At 52.2% G+C, this 21,979-nt stretch overlaps 1 protein-coding gene across 2 annotated transcripts in view; it reads left to right on the forward strand.

Annotated features, from left to right (window-relative positions):
- The first annotated feature begins 2,693 nt into the window (after positions 1–2,693).
- The window catches only part of NOS1AP (nitric oxide synthase 1 adaptor protein), a 39,909-nt gene continuing 20,623 nt past the window's right edge, over positions 2,694–21,979 (forward strand). For both annotated transcript variants that reach the window (XM_051625179.1, XM_051625180.1), the window contains exons 1-2: positions 2,694–2,852; positions 12,820–12,891. In XM_051625179.1, coding sequence (XP_051481139.1) covers positions 2,748–2,852; positions 12,820–12,891 — 177 coding nt within the window. In that variant the 5' untranslated portion in view covers positions 2,694–2,747. The remainder of the gene's footprint in view (positions 2,853–12,819; positions 12,892–21,979) is intronic.

Consider the following 21,979-nt stretch of genomic DNA (forward strand, 5'->3'; position numbering starts at 1 on the left):
GGTGGCACTTGGGACCTTTGTCCCAGGCCGTTGTGCAAGGGCGGACGAGCCGCCGCGGGGTGGGAAGGGACGGGGCTGCGAAAACAAGCAAACCGGTTACACAACTTCGACGTGTTATTCCAGGGCTTCTAATTATTGATTTTGAAAGGGAGGAAACAGGTTCCGGACTTGCAGGGCAAACACAAGTGTGACAGTTTAATCCTCGCTCCATTTTTTCGGGGAATCTCCTGTGTCTTCTGGTTGTGGCGGACTAGGGTCGGCATCCTGGTGTCAAAAGCCCAGGAAGTCTCTCCCAGGAAGAAATGGTGGTGTGGCAGGCCTGGTGCAAGGGCAGGTGACTCTCTCTTTTTTTTGTACCACAACGTGAGGGTGGAATCGTGTGAAATGCCACAGGTATCCTAAACTGCCTGCAGAGCCTGTGTGACTCCGTCTGGAGCACTGCCTGATGCTCCAAGTACCTGGGGCATCAGCCAGGATGAGGCTTGGGACAAACCAGTTGCAGGAAGAGCTGCTGCCACCCCCTCGTCCTCCCGTTCTCCTCTCCCCCTCTCAAACTGCTGTTTCCATGCTGCAGTGAATGAGTCCCATGAGAGTCCAGTATTTTGAAAGCAGTCTCCAGGTTTGCTCTAGGCACTGCAGCAGCCAGTGAGAACATCCACACTGCAACTGTGGAAGAGACCAAGGAAGAGACAGGGCATCCATCACCCTATAGGGGCTGTGAGCAGCCTCAGTGCTGCCAGGCAAACCCACCAGGGTTGCCTGGAAGACTCTGGCTTGTTTGGTTTTTTTGCTTGTTTCTTTGTTTTTGTAGGTTTTTTTGTGTTCTTGGTTTTTTTGTTTGATTGGGTTTTTTGCCAGGCTCTGAAGGCTTTCTATCAGTCATGTCTGTGTCAGGAGAAAACCTCCCCTAAGGCATCAGTCACTGAAGAGATGCTTGCAAGCCCTCCCATATGAGTATTCAATTTGTCAGTGAATCCACAGGGCTTTGCTAGCTGTGGAAAGGCAGCAGTTGCAAAGACTGGCTTTAACCAAATTTAGCACAGGCACAGGGCTGTGAGATCTCCGTCTCTGAAGTTACTTGCAACTCATCTAGGCACAGTCCTGAGCTGTTGCTTTGGTCTTGAAGCTTGCCCTGTTTGGAGCAGATGTTGTACTACAGACCTCTGGGGCACTTCTCTTGTGGCTCTATCATTCCCAGCACCTGGAACTTAAGAACTGTCAGCTAAACCTTTACTAGGGGTATAAACGAAACCTTCAGCAGGAACACAGAGCATCAAACACCATGAAAAGATACAGTCTCAAAATTGTCCTACCACTGGCTTCTGCCTGTCCCAGACTTAAGTGAGCTCAAGTGCCTCGTAGGTGGTCAGTGCTCTAGACCCTTTTTGCCCAAGGATCTCTGTGAGTGCAGTCACCAAGCTGCTGCAGCTGCAATGCACAGCACTGATCCCCTGCTCCCTTCCAGAACAAGGAGTAAAGGTTTTCAAGAGCCTTGCTGGCATCTTGCTTTCAGTGGGAAATGCATGCCATGATTCACTTCTCCAAGTGCTGACAGCTCTATGTGATCCCACCCTGAGCCTGAAGCAGAGAAGCCAGCAGCACAGCAGCCGTTCCCATACACCTCTCATGGGGATGACTGAGCACAGGCATTTTTCAGCTTGTCGTGTAATTGTCTAAGCCCAGCTCAACATCCAAGCCTCTGGGGATGCTGGAAAGCCCACTCCACTTTGAAGGAAAACAAAAGTTTTTCAGAGATGGCTGAAACCCTGCATCTGTGGATGGCTTTGAACTACATTATAAACTCAAAGGAGCTTTCACCACATCAATTCAGTCTGAAAAATCAATGGCCCTGAAGCTGTTCGTGCCCAGGGAAGGGTCAACAGCCAGCACTGCTGTTGTTGGCGCTGCAGACACTTAGAAACTTCAGGCATGTGAGGGAAACATGCTCTGGTGTGTAGGACCATGCAAGCAGAGCAAGACAAGGGCAGGGGGAATTGTGGGTCTCCCGTGAAGTGGGGGACCATGTCTGCCCTTGAAAAGGATTGTCCCAAGTGGTGTCTCTGGCTTGTGTGAAGTCCAGTGTGATGAGCTCTTCAGCCACGCTGCAATGCAATGAGCCTCCCAGCTGCTGGGTAGCATCTGTAGGTGTTAAAACACGAGGATGAAGCCCTGCCTGAGGGTGTGCCACATGCGGGGGTAAGGGTTGAAACGGCCTGGGCTTGCAGTCAGAACTACCTCAGTGGGCCCCGCAGGTCTGAAAAGCAGCTCCTGTGCCTTCAGTGGGTGGGGGAGCCCGTCTCAGGGCTTTATTAAAAAGTAAGGCACGGTAGGATCTGGTCACAAGGGCTGGCCTTTCAATAAGCCCGAGAGGGGCACCACCACCCCAACTACTTGCTAAGCTTTTTTAAAAATGAATTATATATATATATATAAAATTTTGTTTCAAACTTCGGCGGGGCTGGGCTGCGGCCCCGGCTCCCCGCACTAGATGTCAGCGCTGCCTTCCCCACCGCCCCTTTTGGGCTCCGCAGGATCCAGCGCTCCCCTGCCCCTCCCCGCTGGCAGAGGAGGGGGTGCGGGACCCGCGCCCACAGCCCCTCTCCGCTCCGCTCTCCTCCCCTACCCCCCGCCCTCCCTTCCGCGGCGGCGCGTCCCCGCCCCGGGGCCGGCCGGCAGCGAGGGGCGGAGGTTGCGCGGCGGCGGGGCCGGGCGCGCTGCAGGGGCAGCCCGGCCGCCGCGGGGCCGCCATGCCCACCAAATCCAAGTACAACCTGGTGGACGACCGGCACGACCTCCGCATCCCCCTGCACAACGAGGACGCCTTCCAGCACGGCATCTGCTTCGAGGCCAAGGTGGGCAGGGGCGGGGAGGGGGGGGCGGGGGTCCCTGTCTGGCGCTTTTGCCCGCACCCCTCGCGATTCCCTGCTTTCTGTCTCTCTTTTCACATAGCCTGGCGTTTTCTCCGCTTTCCCCACGAGCCCTTCCCCTGGGCATTGCCCGCTCTCCTCCAAACTCGGCTGTAAAGAGTTAGGTGAGGCTTTCCACCCATCCCGTAGGGATGTGGAAGCTGATCGGATGGGTGAGGCTGAAGCGGAGTCACCGAGCTGCTTCACCCGAGCCCTTCACTCCTTGGCCCTGTATCCCGCCGTGGCCCTGCGTGGTGTTGCCTGGGGACGCTGGCTCCAAAGAGCCAGGCTCTGGGTGCATCTTCCCGGGAAAGCGCGGAGGACTTGGGCTTTACTCCGCGTTTCCAGGGCTGTGGGTAACGCTGGAGTGCCGGTGTGTCCGCGGGGAACGGTTGGTGCCTGCAGGATGTCTTGTATCCTGGTGCTCCTCTAATGGGATAAACTCACGGTGTGAGCAGATGGAGGAGCTGCATGCCATTTGCGGTGCAGTGCAAGAGGTCAGGGCTGCCTGCCCAAAATAAATGCTTGCTGTTTCTCCTTACGTATATAAACCATTCTAGCTAGTGGATTTGGCAGGAGGCACTCCCTTATTTTATTTTTTTTTTTTTTTTTCCTCCTCTCTTGGGACCTCTCAATCTCTTTACTCCACTTAGGCTGTGGCTTCCCACAAGCTGAGTGCTTGGGTGCTTGCAGCAAGCTGGGAAAAAGCTGAGCTACCTGTCCGTGTTGCCCAGCCCTGAGCAGGTAGTGCTGGCTGGGGAGTACACTGGGAAGTAGCTGGCCATGAAATCTGAAGAGAGGAAACATAAAATCCTGCACCCCTTGCTGGTCCTGGCAGGGACAGTTATCACACTGATGAGATACTCTAAGTGGGGTTGGTTTGGAAAAAAAACTGGTGTAAAACATTTTGGAGCAGCAGAGAGGCAGGCATCTGTTACACACCATTGTCCTTGGAGCACATGTGCTGGCAGGGGAAAAAAATAATCACAGATTTGGCATCTAATTGTGTGCAGTGCCTCGGGGGCAAGGCTGCTGCTCGTTGGAGGGTGTCAAAGTGTTATTTTGCCCCTTTACTCAGGGCTGGGAGTGTTCCTCTGCAGAGGCCATCACCTGCCCCATGGCAGGCACCGTGCTGCAGAGAGCAAAACAACAGGGTTGTTGTTTACGGAGCAAACTTAAACCTGCTTTGCAACTATTTCCTGGGAAAGGCTGTTCAAATTCCGCTTTGCAGCCTTTTCCTCCTGTATTATTGGAGCTGATTGCTGGTTTACTGCCAGCACCTGCTCACCCCTCACCTGTGGGGAGGCTGCAGAGCCTTCTAGATTCCACGTGCCTCTTCCATGCCAGGTTTAGGTAGCCCAGCTTGGGGGGTGAGGAGCGGGATTTACTTGCCCCTCGATCTGCTCATGGTTCATCTCTTTTCCGTGCTGCTGGTCTGGCTGCGTTAATGGGGTGGTGCATATTAAGTCTTTGTTAGCTCCTCTTTCTCCTATTTGGTGTCCTGTGGCACGAGTGAACGCCAAGCACAGTCTGTACCAAACCCAGCTTCTGAATCTGTGGGTTTCTCCAGCAGCCTCTGATGCCAGATGCAGAATGCAGATGGCTTAGGCAATTACTCTATCCTTTTATTAGATTGCTGGAGATTAATTAAATGCTTACACTCCTTTAGTTCCTTTTATCCCCAAGAATCCCGAGTGCTTAAACCCGCATGACTCTTGTTTCGCCCAGGCACCCAGCGCCAGTCACAAAAATGAGGAACTCTGATTTAGAGCAGAACTTTGGGGGAAGAGTAAAGAAGAAATATGCCCATCTTGGACACTGGGACTCGTGTGTCGGTCTCCTAAAAGCCTCCTGGGATTGCTGATAGCATGGGTGGCAGGGATCCTGAAGTTACAGCCCTCAGCAGCTGGATCAGTGCTCTTTGCTCTGGCAGCCTGAGATTCCTGACGAGCTTGCTTGGGGCTCACTGCAGGGGGTAACACAGGCCTCAGTGCACTGATTTGTTGTTTTAATTTTTAATTTTATTTTTGCACTCAGACCTGCTCTATCTGCTGCTGTCTTCATTGGCACATGTTGTGACCGTAACGCATGTTTGGGTTCATCGGTAGCTGCTGGCGTCTGTGCTGTTGCCCCTTTTGCCTCTCTCCCAAGGGACTGCAGGCATCCTGGGGTGGGCTGTTCTCCAGCACAGAGTGATGGACTCACCCTGAAGCTAGCAGGGCTGTCAGGAGACTTGTGGTGTTCATCCCCAAGTGAGCAGGGCTGTCAGGAGACTTGTGGTGTTCATCCCCACTGAAGCTACTTGCAGCCGTATGCTCTGGGGACACCGAGTCTGAGTAAAGTGTCCTCTGAGGATTATGTTAATCCATTTTCTGGAGATAAATCCAATAGCTGGAAAATCCCACTCCATCTTCTTAGGAATGGTAATATATTTCACACTTTTGGATCTGTTTTCTTTGGCCGCCTCTCTTGGCATCAAACCCCTCTGTATCCCAGAGGCACCCACTGGGAATCAGGGGAGCTGGCTCCGAGGGGAGGCAGGGTGCTTGGTTTCTTCTGTGTCTTGTGGTCTGAATTGTTAAATAAAATCAAAACCCTGGCCTCTTGAGTTAGCTGAAGCGTTCGGATGAAAGATCTGGGTTCTGCAGCGTGGCGCAGGGCAACAGGCAGAAACTCCTGCTTGTGCAATGGTATCCTGATTAAGTAAATGGGTATGTAGGGAGTAGACTCCTTCTGTCCTCCTCCACCTCTGGCCAGCACAGTTCCTCCAGTCTGGATGAAGAGGAGGGGGATGTGAGCTTGTTATCTTCCCAAAGCTTTGGTGCTGTGGGACAAAACCCAAGGTCCTGCTTGTGCAACACCAGCAATTCTGCGCATTCAGAAATTGTGACTCAGGCTGCTCCAACACATCCCGAGAAAGCAGCACGTAGAAGGAATTGAATGGGGTGGTGGAATCTGTCATCAGAGTGCTGGATCCCCATCCACTGGAGTGCAGGGGTGCTGGGTGCTGCTGGGTTTGCATGGGGAAGACATTTCCAGAGCTCACAGTGCTGGACCTCTCTCAAGAGCAGTGAGAGATCCCTCCTGCCCTGGAGATCTTGTGCTCCATAGCAAGGTCCCACCTTACCAAATACCCATTTTTTGGGAACAGTTTTTAATTCTTCAGTCTCAAGACTGGTTAATCCCTTGGCACTGCCACCATTTACATTGTTCCCAATGAAGGGGGGAGATGGATGCAAGGAGGCCTCTGCTGCTTCCCCATCTGCAAGTGAGGGGAGAAGGGTCTGTCCAAGCAAACCTTGGTCCTGGGCAGACCCACTACCTGTGGCCCAGGACTGCCATGGGCTGGGACAAGACACGTGCTGAGACCCAGCTTTCATCATACCAGACCCGTTTGCGAATAGATGTGGGACTGGAGGTTTGGGAGAATTGCGGTTCTTCTGGGCAGCAGGTGGGGGCTTTGGGTTCTGGTGGGGGGTTGTTTTTTCTTCCCTTTAAAGGATCTTAGCAACCAGGCATTTTCTATCATATTTGTCAGTACTTTCTCTGCTTTTATGTGTGGGAACTGAAGTTGAACCGAGCATCTGCTGCTGTCTATGTTTGGAGACAGGACATGAAGGAGACTTTAGTCTGATCCAGTATGTCCTTTCCTTTGGGTCCTTCCAGCTCACCTGCCCGCCACCTTCTTGAGCCTGCAAGCACTGGCAGAGCCTGCTTGTTGCTGCAAAGATAAATCTTTTGCCAGGAAAAGGGTGATCACCTCAGATAAATGCTATAAGCAGCAAACTCATGTGTGTTTCCACTCTTGTGTATATTGTATACATAGGGACTGTACATAAGAGCACTGGAAGTGAGCAGAGCTGCACGCAGCTCTGACTGTGGTCTTCAGTTCCTCTCCTTCTTCAGGCTCCCTTCCCAGCAAGATTCCTTTTCCCAGATGGCTGGGAAGCTGGAGACAGGTTGTGTGAAGCTCTGCCCCTCTTTATCTGACTGGAAGAGACTTGGCAGGTTTGTTAGGGGGCTGTTTGTACTGGCAGGTCTGGAGTATGGTCTGCTCTGTCAGGGCTGCTCAGCCTAGAGTGAAGCTGCAGTGTGATTGAGCTTGGGATGGCTTGCTTGAGGTTATAAATAACCTTCCCAAGTGCCACAAAAGTTTTCATCTGAAACAGTGGCAGATTTCTGCCGTACTTGCTAAGTCAGTTCACAGGCTGCTTAGTGAAGCTCTTAGCAAAGAAAACTCTTCCAGGATATGGCAAAGCTGTGTGTGTTCAGACTGCAGGTCTCAGCTGGGCAGCACGTGGGCTCTGCAGATGCCAGAAGGTCCCAAGGAAGGATCGATGGAGGTAGGATGCTCCAAGCCCTGCCTGCTGAAGTGCTTTGGTCCTGCACATCCTGTACCCTGTACTGCTAAGGCTGTAGCTGGGTCTAAGTGCAGGAAGCTCAGCACCTGCGTGGGGAGCAGCTGTGGGCAGCATGGCTGGTTGGGGTGCAGAAACAGGGACAAGTGGACAACCCTGCTTCATTGGCATGGAAAAACTTCAGCTCCCCTGCTGCATCCCCACCTGCTGTATCCAGGTGTCTGCATTGTAGGGCTGCTTCCTGCTGTGAAGGTGTCTCCCCTTATCACCCAAGGCCCATTTTGGCTGGTGAGAGCTGAGGGTGGATGCAGTAGATGTGTTTTTTTTGGGCTCTGGGATCTTCTCTCAGGACCCCTGGAGCTCTGTGTTTCTGGCCCTCAAGCCCCTGTGCAGCTCACAGGCAGTGCAAAGGCTTCCAGAATGGGCAGGCAGATGTGCACTGATATCCTTAGGGCATCAGCTGGAGCAGCACTGCCTGTGCTGAGCATGAGCTGTCCCTGTGGTCATGCCAGCTGTCTGTTTGTGTAGCTCTGGACAGGACTGACATGCTGTGTTAAACTACCTGGCTCCCAGGGCTGGCTGCACCCTGAGGATTCCAGAGCCCTGTTAAGGGAGCACTGGACAGGGCTGGAGCCCTCCAGCTCTACAGGCAGCCTGCTGCACCTGCCTGTCTGGCTCAGGCTGGAAAGCCAGAGCTTTTATCCGTTGAAGTCAGCTGGCATCGTGACTTTTCCATCCCTGTTGGCCTCTGAGCCTGCACCACTGTAGTCTGAGTAAACTTCCTCCCTTTCCTTCCACTGAGGCTGGGTGTTCCTGGGGTGCAGGGCAGAGCCAGGGCCATGCCAGCCCAGCCCTGTGGCTCCCTAGGTAGAGGCTGTGTGTGGGCAACTGGAGAGCAGGAGCACAAGACAGCCAAAGTCCCAGGAACTGGATTTCTCCTTCCTTTCTCTGATGGCAGCAGCCTGGGGAGAAGCCCTTATGAGCCAGGCTGCAGATAGGCTGGGTGTTTCCCTGGGCACTGGGGAAATAAAGGCTGGGGACTGGTGCCTGAGTACTTTGGCCCTCTTTGTGGCACAGTTGTGTGTCTTGGGGACAATGTTCCAGGACCTGGTGCAGCCTCGTGCTGCCCTGGACTCCAGAAATCTTGGGACCTTTGTGCCCTGTACCTGATGCTTCTCACCTGTCTGCCAGCACCTCTGGTAACCCCTCCCCAGCCCAGCTGCCAGGACCCCCTGCTCAGAGGAGGCTCTCCTGGCCCTGGGGATGGCTGCATATCCCACGGTGCCATGATCCAGCTTGGGGCTGGTGCCAGCATGTCTTCTCTGCTTGCACTGCCTGTGCTGCCCACCTGCAGAAGCAGAGGCTCCTTGTCTGTGGAAATCTCTCTGGTTCAGGGTGGCTTTCCAAGCTGGAAACCTGGCAGCCAGACAACCTAGGCTTCCCTATAAGTTGGGAATGATTCAGCCCTGACCTTTGTGCAGCAGCATGCCTCCCTCCCTTGGAAAGGTGACAGCTCCTCTTGGGGAAGGTTCTGGTTGTCCACCACCTGCAAGGAATCTCATCAACACCCCTTGGAAGGTGTCCCTCCCATCAGGGATGTGATCGGCCTTGGGTTCTCAGAAAATATCTCCCACCTGCTGTCACAGAAAATGCACCTTCTCAAGAAAATTAATTTCTGACCAAGCAGAAAACGAGCAGAATTAAACAGCCTCAAGGAAAAATGAGAAACTAAGTGACTTGTGCAAACACAGCTTTGGCAAAATGCTCTCCTTTGTTTTCTTGAGGTTGTTTTTTTTTTTACCTCTGGCCAGGGAAGGACTGGCATTTCCCTGAACTGGACAGGTCTTTTGTAAGCTGTAGGTAGAGAGAGCAAGGTGTGGGCTGTGTCTGGAGGCCACTTCCAGCCATGCCTGGGACAGACAGTGAAGCCTGATGCATGGGAGGGCAGCAGCAAGCAAACTCCCTTTGGGTGCTGAGAAGCCTGACAGGTGACAGCCACCGAGCCTGTGCCACGGCAAGGAGAGGGGCTGCCCTTTGTATGGGCCCAGGAAGGTCTGATGGAAGGCTGGATCCCATGTAGGGGATGAGGAGCAGCAGGGGACCAAAAGCACCCTGCAAAATAGGTGCTTTGTGCCTGCCCGCCCGTGCTGGCACAGCCCGGAGCGGCTCTGGCCGCTTGCAGCACCAGGGCTGCCTTTGTGGGGCTGCCAGAGGCCTCGTCGCAGGAGGGACCCCCTTGGCTGCCCATTCACTGGGGCTCCGAGCAGGTGGCTTTTCTTCTCCTAATTGGGCCAGGGAAGAGGGGGCTGCTGGGTCTGCCCTCCCCTGCCTTCATCCTGCCTGGCTCGTGGGGGGCTCCCCCTCTGCCCCCATAGCCCCCTGGCAGGGTGGTGGGGCCATGGGTCTGGAGGTGATTATTTGGAAAAGCCGTGTCCTGCATGTGTGCATATGGTTTCCTCCTTGCTTCCCGGGGGCTTGGGGAGGGTGGGTTCTTTCATGGGTTTATTTTCTTTGTCAGCACTCTTTCACACAGCTTTATTTTCCTTCCTTTTGTCTCAGGCCCCTTCCTTTCTCCTCCCCAGGCTCAGCCGCTGCCTCCCTTTCCCACAGGGTTGGCCTGGTGGCATGGATGCTTGTCCAAGCCCTGGGAGCTGGAGCATGAATACCTGTGGGGACCAGGGCCATTACCGTGCCTGGCATCTTGCTTGGGGCACGTGGATTTTAAAGAAAGTCAAAAGCCCCCTTGCTCAAGGGTCCCTGGGGCTCATGTCCTGGGAGGGGGAGGCTGGGTGTCAGTGTTGGGGTAGTATGAGAGAGAGTCCTACACCCTGGAGTCTCCTGCTGCTTTGCTGATCCTCCCCTCTGCCTCTCACTTTCCCTCCATGCTTCTTCCTGAAATGAAGGTCGGTGCTGTGAATAGGGGGACAGGAGGAGAGCTGAGCAGCAGTGGCCCTTCATGCACTTAACCACCTGCAAAGCACTATTAAATACGGGTGGTTTCTCAGGCCATCCCTGCTGCTTGCCTGGGAATGGTAGCTTAGCTGAAAGGCCAACCTTCCAAGTCCACAATTTTGGGAGGATACTCACTGTGCTGTGAAGGTTTACTCCTCTGCAGTGCAGTTCCCATGTGTGATTTCTGCCCTGAAGGCAAAAATAATCTGTGGAGAGTTTGTCCATCTGTTGAGTTTTGTGAAATGTGCAAAAAATACCTGCCTCCAGAGCAGAGGGAGAGGTGGGTGTTTTCAGAGCTGTGAGCACAGTAATTGTGTGGAGTGAGCCCACACTGGGGGCTGGTGGAGCCACACTCCCAAGCATGGGATGCAGCAGGATGCCCTGGAGCCCAGGTTTGGAAGCAGAGGTGAATCCTGCCATAGTTTGTGACCTGAGACCCTTGGTTCTGGTGCTTGCAAGCATGGACTGGAGGGGAATAGCTGAATGAAAGGGTGTAGCTAGGACAGCATCAAGGCACTTCCTACTGCTGGTGCTGTTTTCCAGGAGGGCCATCCAAGGAGGTCCAAGGTCGTGTCCAGTTTCTGCTCCATCACCTGCTTAGGGGTGGCCCAGCCCTGCTCAGCTCAGACACAATTACAGGCAGGACTGAGTGTGGCTGCTGGCCGAGGTTGTGGTTGTCAGCCAGGAGGCTGGCATTGCTTGAATTCATGTGGCTGTGGGAACCAGCAGTGGACAGGGCTGTCTCCTGCCTGGCTGGTAGCTGCCACCACTTGCCCTGTTCTTGTTTCTGGCTGTGTTCTTCTGTGCAAGGAAAGCAATTACCCCTCCAGCAGTGGTGACCCTGTGCTGTTTGGAATAGCTAGAACAAGGTAGACATCCTGTGGCTGTCCCCTTTGCTAGGAAAAGTCTGTCTGTCTTACAATCGAAAGTAAGAAGTCTTTCTTGAAGGTGAGAGGGGAGCAGTGCCAGGTGGTCCTCAGCAGCAGAGTGACGTGGGGAGGCTTGGAGGCAGAGGTGCCATGCAGCCAGGATCTGTGTCTGATGGGGGAGGATGGGAAAGGTTTCTCCTTACATGTTGCCTGGTGTCTGTGTGCCCAGGGCTTTGGCCACATCAGCTTTCCTCCTCATCTCCTACTCTTCAATGATAGTTTCCAGACTTTACATAAAAAAAGGGAATTGATTGATGTCAAAGATGCCTATCCTAATAACACCCAAACCTTTGAAGGAGTGGGAAGGCTCTGTTTAGGGGAAGTGACTAAAGTCCTGTGCTTTTGTGGCTGGGTGTTGAGTGGTGGGGTCTGGACAGTCAATGCTGCCTTTGCTGGCAGCATGGGCTTTGATTCCTGGTTGCATAAAGCTGCCCTGCACTGTGGCAGCCTGCTCAGCATGTGTCAAACATGCCAGCTGTTTAGTGTTTCTTTTTATAACTTCACTCTTCACATCTACTCGCAGCACCAATGCCCGGTGCCGGTCACCTGCCTCCCTCTGCACCCAGGAGCTGTGCAGCTGGGGATGGCCTTGTCAGGCATTGGGCTTGTGGAGTTTGGGGTGCAGGCATGGAGGGTTGGCAAGGAAGGCTGACCAGGATGGCACGCACACACAAAACCCATGAGTGGTCACGCAGCCCTGTGCTGTGCCGTCGGTACAGGTGACAACAGCTTCCCAGCAAAGAGGAGCAGGGAGTCCCGCAGCGATGCTGGGAGAGAAATAACCCCCCTGCACAGCCTCTTCCTGAATGGTGATCCCCAGCACTTCTTCGGCCATTCAAGCACCCGTGTCAACACTGGCACTTGAAACCAGTGACCTGGGTTTTCATGGTGTCAGCAAAGGCTACAGCTGTATTCACAGGAACACGCAGCCCTGCCAGGTTTAGCGCCCGTCCCGCACTGCCCAGGGTTACGTCAGCGCTTGCCTTGAGATGAAGCGTGGGAGCACAGGGGGCTTGTAAATAGACTCAAAATGCTTTTGTTTTAACTACACATTTTTAGTGCTCTGCATTGACTCTTCGTCACTTGTCTGTTTCCTGAACCTTCTTCTGAATCTGCCCTCTTCCATTTTATTTTTAAAAAGGGTTTTGTTCAGCATCTCTCTGTGCTGGGTGGCAGCAGTGCTGCCTTTGGTCCCCTTTGAATAGCAAAGCAGCTCCTTTATTCCACAGGCTTGGCCTGAAGGCTCAGCGTTGCTGCAGGAACAGCCACGGGTTTGACAGGGCAGTAATTAAGAAGTGAAGGGCCTGTCACAAGGCAGGTTGCCCCAGCTATTTCAGCAATAGTCCAATATCTAGGTCTATAATAGGTGACTCAGTGCAGCCGAGGGGATGTTGGCTTATACCAATGTACTTTGATCACACCATAGATGAATGAGTCCTGCTGGCCTGATTACTGAAGTTATTTTATTGTTAGAATGAGGGCTGCTGAATCCTTGAAACATTGTGGTGGGCGAATAGCTTCGTGGTGGGAGGTGAGCAGTGCTTCAAGTGCAGTGAACAGAATGCTGCCTGTTTCCCAGAAGCGACACTGGTTTTCCTCCAGGGTGTCGTGGTGGGGCCATGAGGTTTTCAGTGCTGTGGAAACTCAACTAATCCACTCTTTCTTTCTCTCTAGTACATCGGGAGCCTGGATGTGCCACGGCCAAACAGCCGGGTGGAGATTGTGACAGCCATGCGGAGGATCAGGGTGAGTGTGAAGAGGATGCTTCTTCCCCTTGTGTGTTGGGGTGGCAGGGGCACTGCTCCTCAGTCTCCTCTTGCAGCCTTGTGTCACCTAAGTCCTGTCCTCCAGGTTATTCCTAACTCTGTTTTTCACCACCAATCTCTCCATGGAGATCTGTGTGTGGCCCAGGCTTGGTGGCTGCAAATTATGACTTTGTGCCACACCATCACAATTTCACAATTTGGAGCATCCCCAGGGATGGGGTAGGAGGTGGGTGTGGGATGTGGGGCTGCCAGTGCTAGATGGAAACCATGCATGTCCATGATTGGGAGGATTTCCCCATGTGTCAGTCCCTAAGTTCAAAGGCAGCTGCTTGTGGAAGAAGTAAATTCATTTGCATAAGCACTTCGGCTGTGTGAAAATGTGGACACTGCCTGGATATGCCAACAGGTTAGTTCCTGGTAAATGGCAACATGCAAATTAAAGTGCTGACTAATGAGCTCTGGGGCTGGCCAGCAGTGAGCTTGTTTAACAGCAAGTAGGTCAGGAGATGTCAGCTGGTAATGAAGTCATCAGGCTTCCCAAAATACTTATAGTCAGGATACGGGACGCTCTCACTGTATAATGCCTGGCAGATGGCCAGGAGAGGAGCTTTTCCTCTCGCCTGCACAAGGGGAAGGTGTTCAAGGGCAGGCTGGGAGGGGACAAACCATGCTCCTGGCCAGCTCACTGTCCCCAGCCTTAAAGCAGCAGGAGGTTGACTGCTCTCCGATGTAGGAGACAGCCCTTTGGGTGGTGGTTGGACCTTGGCCACAGGCACAGGTATTTTCATCTGCTGCTTGGGTCACAGCAAGAGGTCTGCCCTGTCTTCCAGGGATGGCTCTATCCTGGAAATAACACTCTTAAATGGAAGGAGCTGAGGATGCTCACAGGGGTGTTGAGTAATGGATGATCTGTCTTTCTGGTGGGCTCATGAGGTCCCATCAGCACCGGACCTGCTCATGGGGTTGAGTAGTCCTACCCAGGCTTGGCTGTTGCCCTGCTCCTCTCTCAGCACTTCTTGCTGTAATCTTTTCTCTTTTATCATAGCCTGAGGAGGAGTGGGGTGTCATATCCCAAGGAGAGGAGCATCATAGCCCAAGGACATTGCTTGCAAGGCTCTTCTGTTTCAAACTTTCAGTGTGTAAATAGTTTGTGGGTTTTCCTCAGCAGCTTTACTCCCTGCTCCCCTGTCCTCCTGATGGTGGTTAATGTTGTGGCCAGCGCACAAGCTGGCAAGTCCTTTATGGCATTAGGGTTGCTCACCTTGGTTCCAAATGAGGTTTGGGGCAGAGTAACTGTGACTTCATCAGAAGCTCTTGTAAACAGCAGTTTCCTCTGCTGCATGTCAAGATAAGACTTTTGAAAGAATGCAGCTCCAGCCCCAAAATCCTGTAACTCCACATTAGTATGGAAGGATTGGCACAACTTTGAGGGCTTTAAATACACCATAGGAAAAAAAAAAGCCACCAAAACCAACCACCAAAACATCCTGATTGACCAATGTAAATAAACTTAAGCATAGTCTAGGTAATTCAAAGATAAAGCTCTGAATGGCAGGAAATAGACACAAACTAAAGTAAAATATAATTTTTCATGGTAAATTATGTGCTTGAAATGTGTGCTCAGGCTTCCTTGCTCTAGCATAAGACAGGAGACAATGTCAAGACATAAGTCATTGGAGGGCCCAGAGTTTGCAGATCGGATCTGCCAGAGAGACTTCTAATGTCTGTTTATTTGTCATGGGGTGGTGTTTGTGAAGAGGATGCCAGGGTGGTTTGATTGCTGGGAGTTTGTGTGGAGCCCTTCCCTGGTTTCCCGTGGTTTGTGCTGGCCTTGCACCCCACAGCAAGACATTATCACAGCATTGCAAGGGCATGGGCTGGCCGGGCTGGGCGCCGGAGCCTGGTTTGGAATTGGCTGGAGGTCAAGGAATGTGTGTCCTTCTTAAAGCAGAAGGGTGGTTGTGTTGTTTGTGGAATAAACTAATCCCAGAATATTGGCATGGGGAAACCAGCGGAAGAAAAAGCTTATTTAGGCACAGAAAGTGAGCAACAGGAGGGGTTTTTTTTCCAAGTGCAAGATGCGGCGCTTCTGCGTGTGAAGCAGCTGCTGACCCTGGGGATTGTGTGGTTTCTAACACAGCCCATGGCTTAGGGGGAAGTGGGGTGTCCCTGCATGTTCCCAGTGCTGCTGAAGGATGGGGACCCTCTCCATCCCACTGCTGGAAGCCCACCAGTGTGGCCTCCCTGCCTCGGTGCTGCCTCTGTGCTAGCCACTCACTGGGCTTTGGCTCCATGTCACAATGATTTAAAAGAATTACCCTGCAGAGAAGTGAGGAAGCACCCTGCCCTCCAGCGGGGTTCCCAAGGGGGACGAGCACCCTGGCAGCCCCTCCTGCAGCGCTGGCTCCTGCCCCAGCCCGCAGTCCAGCCTGCCTGATCCCGGCTTCCTGTTTAGATGGAGACCTGACCCTTTGGGGGCACAGAGGAGGAGGCGGCATAGCCGGCATTGCTGGGATTCCTGACTCTGCCGCCCCTTGCCGCTCTCCTGAGAGCAAAGCAGAGCAAGGGGCCGTGGGCAGAACGGCTCTGCCAGAGCGAGAGGTGCATATTGAGCCCAAATTTGCTCCCTTTTGTGGATCTGGGTGGAGAGGGACTTTTTACAAGGAGCTGGTGTTGCAGGGCAGGGCTGCAATCCCCATCCTCCTGCTGCTGAAGGGCTGGTGGCAGCATGGCCATCCTCACAGTGCTGTCCGGAGGGAGGATTTCTATCCAGGAGCAGGAGGATATCTCTAGAATTCCTGGGATTCTTGCAGCTTGGGGACAAGAAGGGAAGGGGAGGTGCTCAGCTGACTGCTTATGCCTTCCTGCTTTTCCTGCCTGCACTGTCTGGGCTTGCTGGGGGCACAGCCCCTGTCTTGCCCTGTGCCTTAGTGAAAATCCCTGACCCCGAAAGTAATCAGTGGAATGGGCCATTGACCATGCCAAGGGTGCACTTGGGCAGCAATTTCATGAGCATTTACTGCAGCTTTCCTCTGGAGCCTACATCATTCTGGCTCTCCTGCATGGCACCAATGACTGTATCAATACTTACAAATACAATAGGCCAGGGCTTGTTTTCCTGGCAAGCAGCTGGCATGTCCCAAGTTGACCAGTAGTTAAATGTTCATTAGAACTGCAGCCAGCTGGTCCTGTTGGTGTGAGCCCAGGGGACCTTCCATGCCCTGGCTCTCCTTGGAAGCAGCAGCCCAGAGGCCACAGTGCTCTTCTGCTCTGCACTGGTCATGGGCAAAGCTTGAGGAATTCAGATGGGAGCTCATGAGTGTGGTCTGGGATGGGTGATACATCTGCCAGCTACCCAAGTGCGTGTTATGGTACTGAAGAGCCAGGGCTCAGCTGATGCATCTTCCCAACCATATGGTCTATGAGCTGTTGAAGATTTAAGTTTAAAGTGCCTGAGCAAGGTGCAAGACATCTTCTCTTTTTTTTCAGAATGGCTGAGCACATGGAGCCCTAAATGGCAATTAAAACTGTATATTGCTTATGCTTTCATGGTGTAAATATATGCAGGTGCTTTCCTCCGTGCTCCTGGCATGTCTCCAGCGCAGCCAGTGCTACCTGGCTAGGGTTTGGTGCTGCTGTTCTAGACGATTCGGAATCATCCTTTCTTTGCTACTTGCATTGCTGAGTGTGGCTTTAGTCCAGGTTTTCTTTGGTGCCAGAAGGGATGAAATTCTCTATAAGCACCTCTTAAAAGCTGCTTCTGTGGAAGTCTTCTGCAAGCCTGTTTCTGGGAAGTGTCCAGCTGAGTTTGCAGGCTCCGAAAAGAAGACTTTTCAAGCATTTTAAAACCTAGCTCCTCTACACCTCCTACTCAGTCAGGTACATCTGATTTTGTGGGGCTTCTGCATCTTTGCATAGCTGAGCTCTATTTTAGCAAATTGGCAAAACTGCTGAATTTCAACAAGCTCTTTTAAAGCAAAATTTCTCATCCTCTGCAAACCACACGCACAGTCGCACTGGTGTGAAAATTGAAGCATTTGGCCAGTTATTTGTGTAGAGCGCCTGCTGTAGTTTGGAGCTCATTTAATGAAAATATTTCTGAGATAACCCCTGTCCCTGCCATGCTTAGTTTTTAAAAGCATGAGGTCATTTACGATGAGGTAGTCTGCTGCTTCTTTTTGCCATGCAAGAAGCAGCAGAGCCGTGGCTGTAAAACGGAGCAGGATTTGCAAGCTGCTGACAGGGATGTGGGCAGGGGGCTGGCCAGGAGATGCTCAGCCTTTGGCCATGAGAAGAGCACAGCCTGCTCTTTGCAAAGTCACAGCACTCGACGCGAGGTGACTTGTCAGGGAGCTAATGATTTGACTGGATTATCCGAGGCGAACAAGATTACGCTCTATTAGATCCGGGAAGAACCGAAGGGATATTTGTGAAAATTACAATTGCTCTTTCAGTGCTGTGACAATCACAGTAAAGAGGGTGAATGTTTCCCAGCAAGTTTATCGTATTTCTCCCAGCATCATCAGTGCCACTTAGCTGCACAATAAAATAATGGCTCGCCAGCATTGCTACTAACATGCTCCCTACTTGATTGCACCAAACAGTCAGGATCTCATCTTGCAGTTAGTATTTAATGATTAAACTAGTTAAATTAGTACCCAGATTCACTGGAGCAGCCTTTTGAGCAAGACTGCCCATAGGGGAGGAATAGTTTCCAGGAGAATTGGCCAAAGTGTGTGGCCCTGGCTTTGTTCTCTGCTTTACTACCATGGCCAGGAGGCAGCAAGTGCTTTCCAGCAAAGCTTTGAAAGTTATTGGCAGCTTTAAGTAGTGTGAGTTGTACGTACACTCTGTTGAAATGCACATGTAGTAAAATTACAAGTTTAAGTAGGTAAATGGCAGTGCCTTGGCTAAGCATTCTCTGCCAGGCTTGGGGTGGCAGCGTGTCCCCTGTGGCCAGGCTCCAAACTGCAGTGGGGAGGAGAGTTTGGTGGCAGGGGGTCCAGCCTGGGAAAGAGCTGGGAGCTGGGCAGAGAGTGGGTTGTGGAGCCAGTGAGGATGAAGGAAACCATAACCCAGGCAGGAGCATGCTTTGGGAAGGCTAATGAACCAGGAGGTGTATGTTGGTGCGTGGTCGTCCTCATGCCTCCTGTCTCCCTGAGGAGCTCAACACTTCTGCTGTGGGCAAGTGTCACACGGGGAGGTGGTGCTCAGAGCTCTGACAGGAGCATGTCCACTGGCACTGGGCATGCCAGTGCAAGCAGCAATGCTGGTGGTGGCCTGTAGCCAGGCAAATGCCTTCAGAAAGGTTGGGAGCCAGGTAGGCACCGAACCTGGGGCAGGACTGGAGCTGCTGGTAAAAACTGGGAGGCAGCAGTGCCTGTGTCCAGTGTGTCCCTGTCACACATCCTCCCCTGCTTTTGCTTGGGTTTGCCTTTCCTTGGTTGGGCTTCTTCATTCTCTGAGAGCGTCTCCCCGTGACTCATCTGGCTTTCCCTGCCATCACACAGTGACTCACCTCCAGCTTGCCCATTGTCTGAGCCATCGGCAAATATCTGCTGGGAGCTTCAGGGAGAGGATGGGGAATTACATCTGACAGACTCCCTGCACGTGGGGGAGGGGGCAGACCTTCAGCATCACTCCTTCCCAGCTGGGGTGTGCTCTGCTGGCTCCCAGCCCATCTCTAAATTAATGGAGAGCCTGCCAAGCCATTTCACAAATGTCCATCCCATTTTGTGCCCTTGTGTTCTGCCTGTCCTGCTTCATGGTTGTTCTTCCTCTAGGAAGGTCCCTCCTTTAGGGCCACAAAAATGATCAGAGGGCTGGAGCTCCTCTCCTGTGATGACAGGCTGGGCCTGTTGGGATTGTTCAGCCTGGAGAAGAAAAGGCTCCAGGGAGACCTTATTGAAGCCTTCCAGTACCTGAAGGGGCTACAGGAAAGCTGGAGAGGGACTTTTTGCAAGGGCATGGAGTGATAGGACAAGGGGTAATGGTTTCAAACTGGAAGAGGGGAGGTTTAGGTTAGACATTAGGAGGAAGTTCTTTAGTGTGAAGGTGGTGAGGCCCTGGAACAGGTTGCCTATCAAGTTGTGGATGCCCCATCCCTTGAAGTGTTCAAGGCCAGATTGAATGGATCTTGGAGCAACCTGGTCTAGTGGGATGTCTCCCTGCCCATGGCAGGGGGGTTGGAACTAGATGATCTCTAAGGTCCCTTCCAACTCAAACTATTCCATGATTCTCTGATTCCTTGGCAATGTTTCTCCAAGGAGGCTTTAAGCATTGCACAAACAGGTTGTGTTCTCAGCTGAGCACGTGCAGGGGTGTCGGTGCCTGCTGGAGGGGTGCCTCTGGCTTTTGGGGCTCTTTCCATGTGGTGCACACATTTTTGGCCCATGCCAGGACTCAGCTGCACTGGAAGCCCAGGGATGTGCTGTAGCAGACCCGGTGTCTCGCAGGCGCGCGGCGCAGCCGGAGCCCTGGTGCTCACAGACACTGTCTGCTCAGAGGCTGCTGGTGGGGCTGAAGTGCCTCTTCTGCTCCCCCCCGTGCCTTTTCCTCCTGCTGAGGAGGCAGTGATTTGTTGTGTGCTCTGGCTCACAGGCATGATTCAGTTTAGCCTGGCTGTCAAGGGGGAGGTCTGCAGCTTGCTCTGGGAGACCTGGGGTCACGAGAGCGCAGGTAATTGCCATTTGTGAAGAATTCTTATGGAAACTGTCGTCCTTTGATAGCTCTTCTCCTTCTGCAAGGTGACAGAGCTGCCTTGGTTTGCCTGACCCTCTAACTTGTGTCAGAAAGTGCTGTTATTGAGGGAAGGGGCTGCGTTCAGCATCACCAGCCGTAATGCACCCAGCTCAGGGCTCTCCAGCTCCAACACTGTCACTAAGAGGTGACAGTCCACTCCTGCTTCTACAAACTTGCTAGCCAAGGCAACCCTTTCCACTGAGCATTGCATTTTAGGGGAAATTCCTAACTGTGAATAACAATAAGCTCATGGAGCACCTGAGATATTGCTGAAGGGAGGAACATTGCAGAAAATGGACTTGAAAGAGGCATGCTGAGGTGCCATGTGGCTGCTTTTGGGATCTGTGACCTATCCTGGCATCTCCCAGTAGTTTCCTGGTCAGCAGAGTGGAAAGCTGGACTCATCTCCCTTTTCCAATCCCCTTGAGAGTATTTCTCCTCATACCCTTGCCATTACTTCTATTTGGAGGTATTTTTTCGTCTCCCTTACTACAACATGGAATTTTTCTGCACTTTTAAATTCAATCAGGGCTTTCATCAGTCTGCTGCCATCATGGCAGCTTTTTACTCTTGGGATGAAGTGGGGCCCTGCCCAAAAGCTCCCTTGTGCTGACCACTGAAGGAACGTTGCATGGATCTGAGCAGAAGAGACATAGGCAGGTGTGTGTCCAGAGATGCTACCTGGCTCTTGTGCTGTGATTAAGGGGAGAAATTACTGAGGAAAAGGAGAGCAAAAAGTCAAAGAAACCTCACAAGGAGGGAGTCAGGGGTCTAGCAATATTTACTGTCTGGTTTATGTGTGAGAAACTGAGACACGGGGAGACTAAGTGACTTGTCACACTCCTTCCTTGCAGGGCACTGGAGAGAATTAAAATCAAACCAAGTCAACACTTTAAATTGTACTTGTGTGTATGATCCTTTCTGCTCTCTGATCTCTTGTGCTTCTCTGCTGGTCCTCAAAGGCCAAGGACTCCTTGATTTAATTTGTTGAAGTGTTCTCTGCTGCGTCACTTAAGAAGAGAGGCAAAGCAGGGTGCTGCAGCCTTGCAGAAAAAATGCCACGTGCCCCAGTTTCTTCACTGCTAAAATTAATTCTTGGTGGTTTTGGCTTGGTACAGCAGGAAGATATTCCAGGGGATGCTGTACAGCAAATGGCCAGGGGGGAAGAGCAGTGTCAGTGCCTGCCTGGCAGCCTGCGGCAAGGTGAGAAGGATTTTGGCAACGGGTTTTGTGGCTGTGAGAGCTGCAAGGGTGTGTGTGTGTGAGTGTGTGTGTGTTACAGCATGTTCCTGCAGCGTGGGGGAGCAGAGGAAAGGATCACATCTGTTTAAGAGGAGAGGCTGTGAAAACTATTTTGTGAGCTGGTCTGTGGAATGGATCTTGTTTAATTAGGGAGCTGGAGGAAAGGATGTGTCTATTCTAGGACAGCAGAACAACAAGCACAACTGAGAACAAGATAAAGGAGCTGAGCCCTCTCCCAGTCCCACGGGAGAGGGGCTGGAGTGTGCAAAGCATGATGAAAGCTCTGGAGGTCCCCTGTCTCCTCCTGCCTGCACCTCCTCACCCCAGCCATGCAAAGGCTGCTGTTCCTCAGCATGGCACTGTGCCATGGGCACTGGCTGCTCCATGATCCCTGTGGGTGATAGTCAGTGCGTGCTGTGCTTCAGCTGGGATTTTGGGGGAGGTTGGACTTCCCCAAGCTGCAGTGAAGTCTACCCAGAGGAAAACTCTAGGTGAAGGATGTAGCCAAATTTGGATGAATTTTCAGAGAAGAATATGTTTTCTTCTCAGCCCAGGCCTCCCTGATGGAGAACAAGAATCCTAGTGATACTTAAATCTTGTTGCTTGGTCTTCACCAGCATGAGTTTAACAAGGTGGGGAAAAACCCCAAACAAACCAGTTCTCCTTGCCATATACTTCCCTATGGAAACTGTTGATCCAAAACTCAGCCTGGAGTGGGTATTCATGACAGGAAACTTCAGCAAACGTTGTCAAATTTCAGCTTAACTCGTTAACTGAAACTGGCCCTATTTGTGATGTTTTACAGTGTTGTTCTTGGATTGCAATAGTGATATGCATTACAGAGAGCCATCTCGCTCTTTTTCCCTCCAAAGCCTCTGGTTTTGTTTTGGCATTTAACTCCCAATTACATTTTCTTACTACCTCTCAACATGATGGATGAGATTGGTCTGGAGTCCTTCAAACATTCCCTCATTCCTGGGAACTTTAGGGATGTGTGTGTGTGTTTCTCCACTACTGGAAACATGAAGATCATGTCTCTGCTGATCTCTACATAACTGCAAAGAAATCCTCAATATTTAGAAGAG

This window comes from Apus apus, chromosome 7, assembly GCF_020740795.1.
Source record: "Apus apus isolate bApuApu2 chromosome 7, bApuApu2.pri.cur, whole genome shotgun sequence".
In the NCBI taxonomy this organism is placed as follows: Eukaryota; Metazoa; Chordata; class Aves; order Apodiformes; family Apodidae; genus Apus; species Apus apus.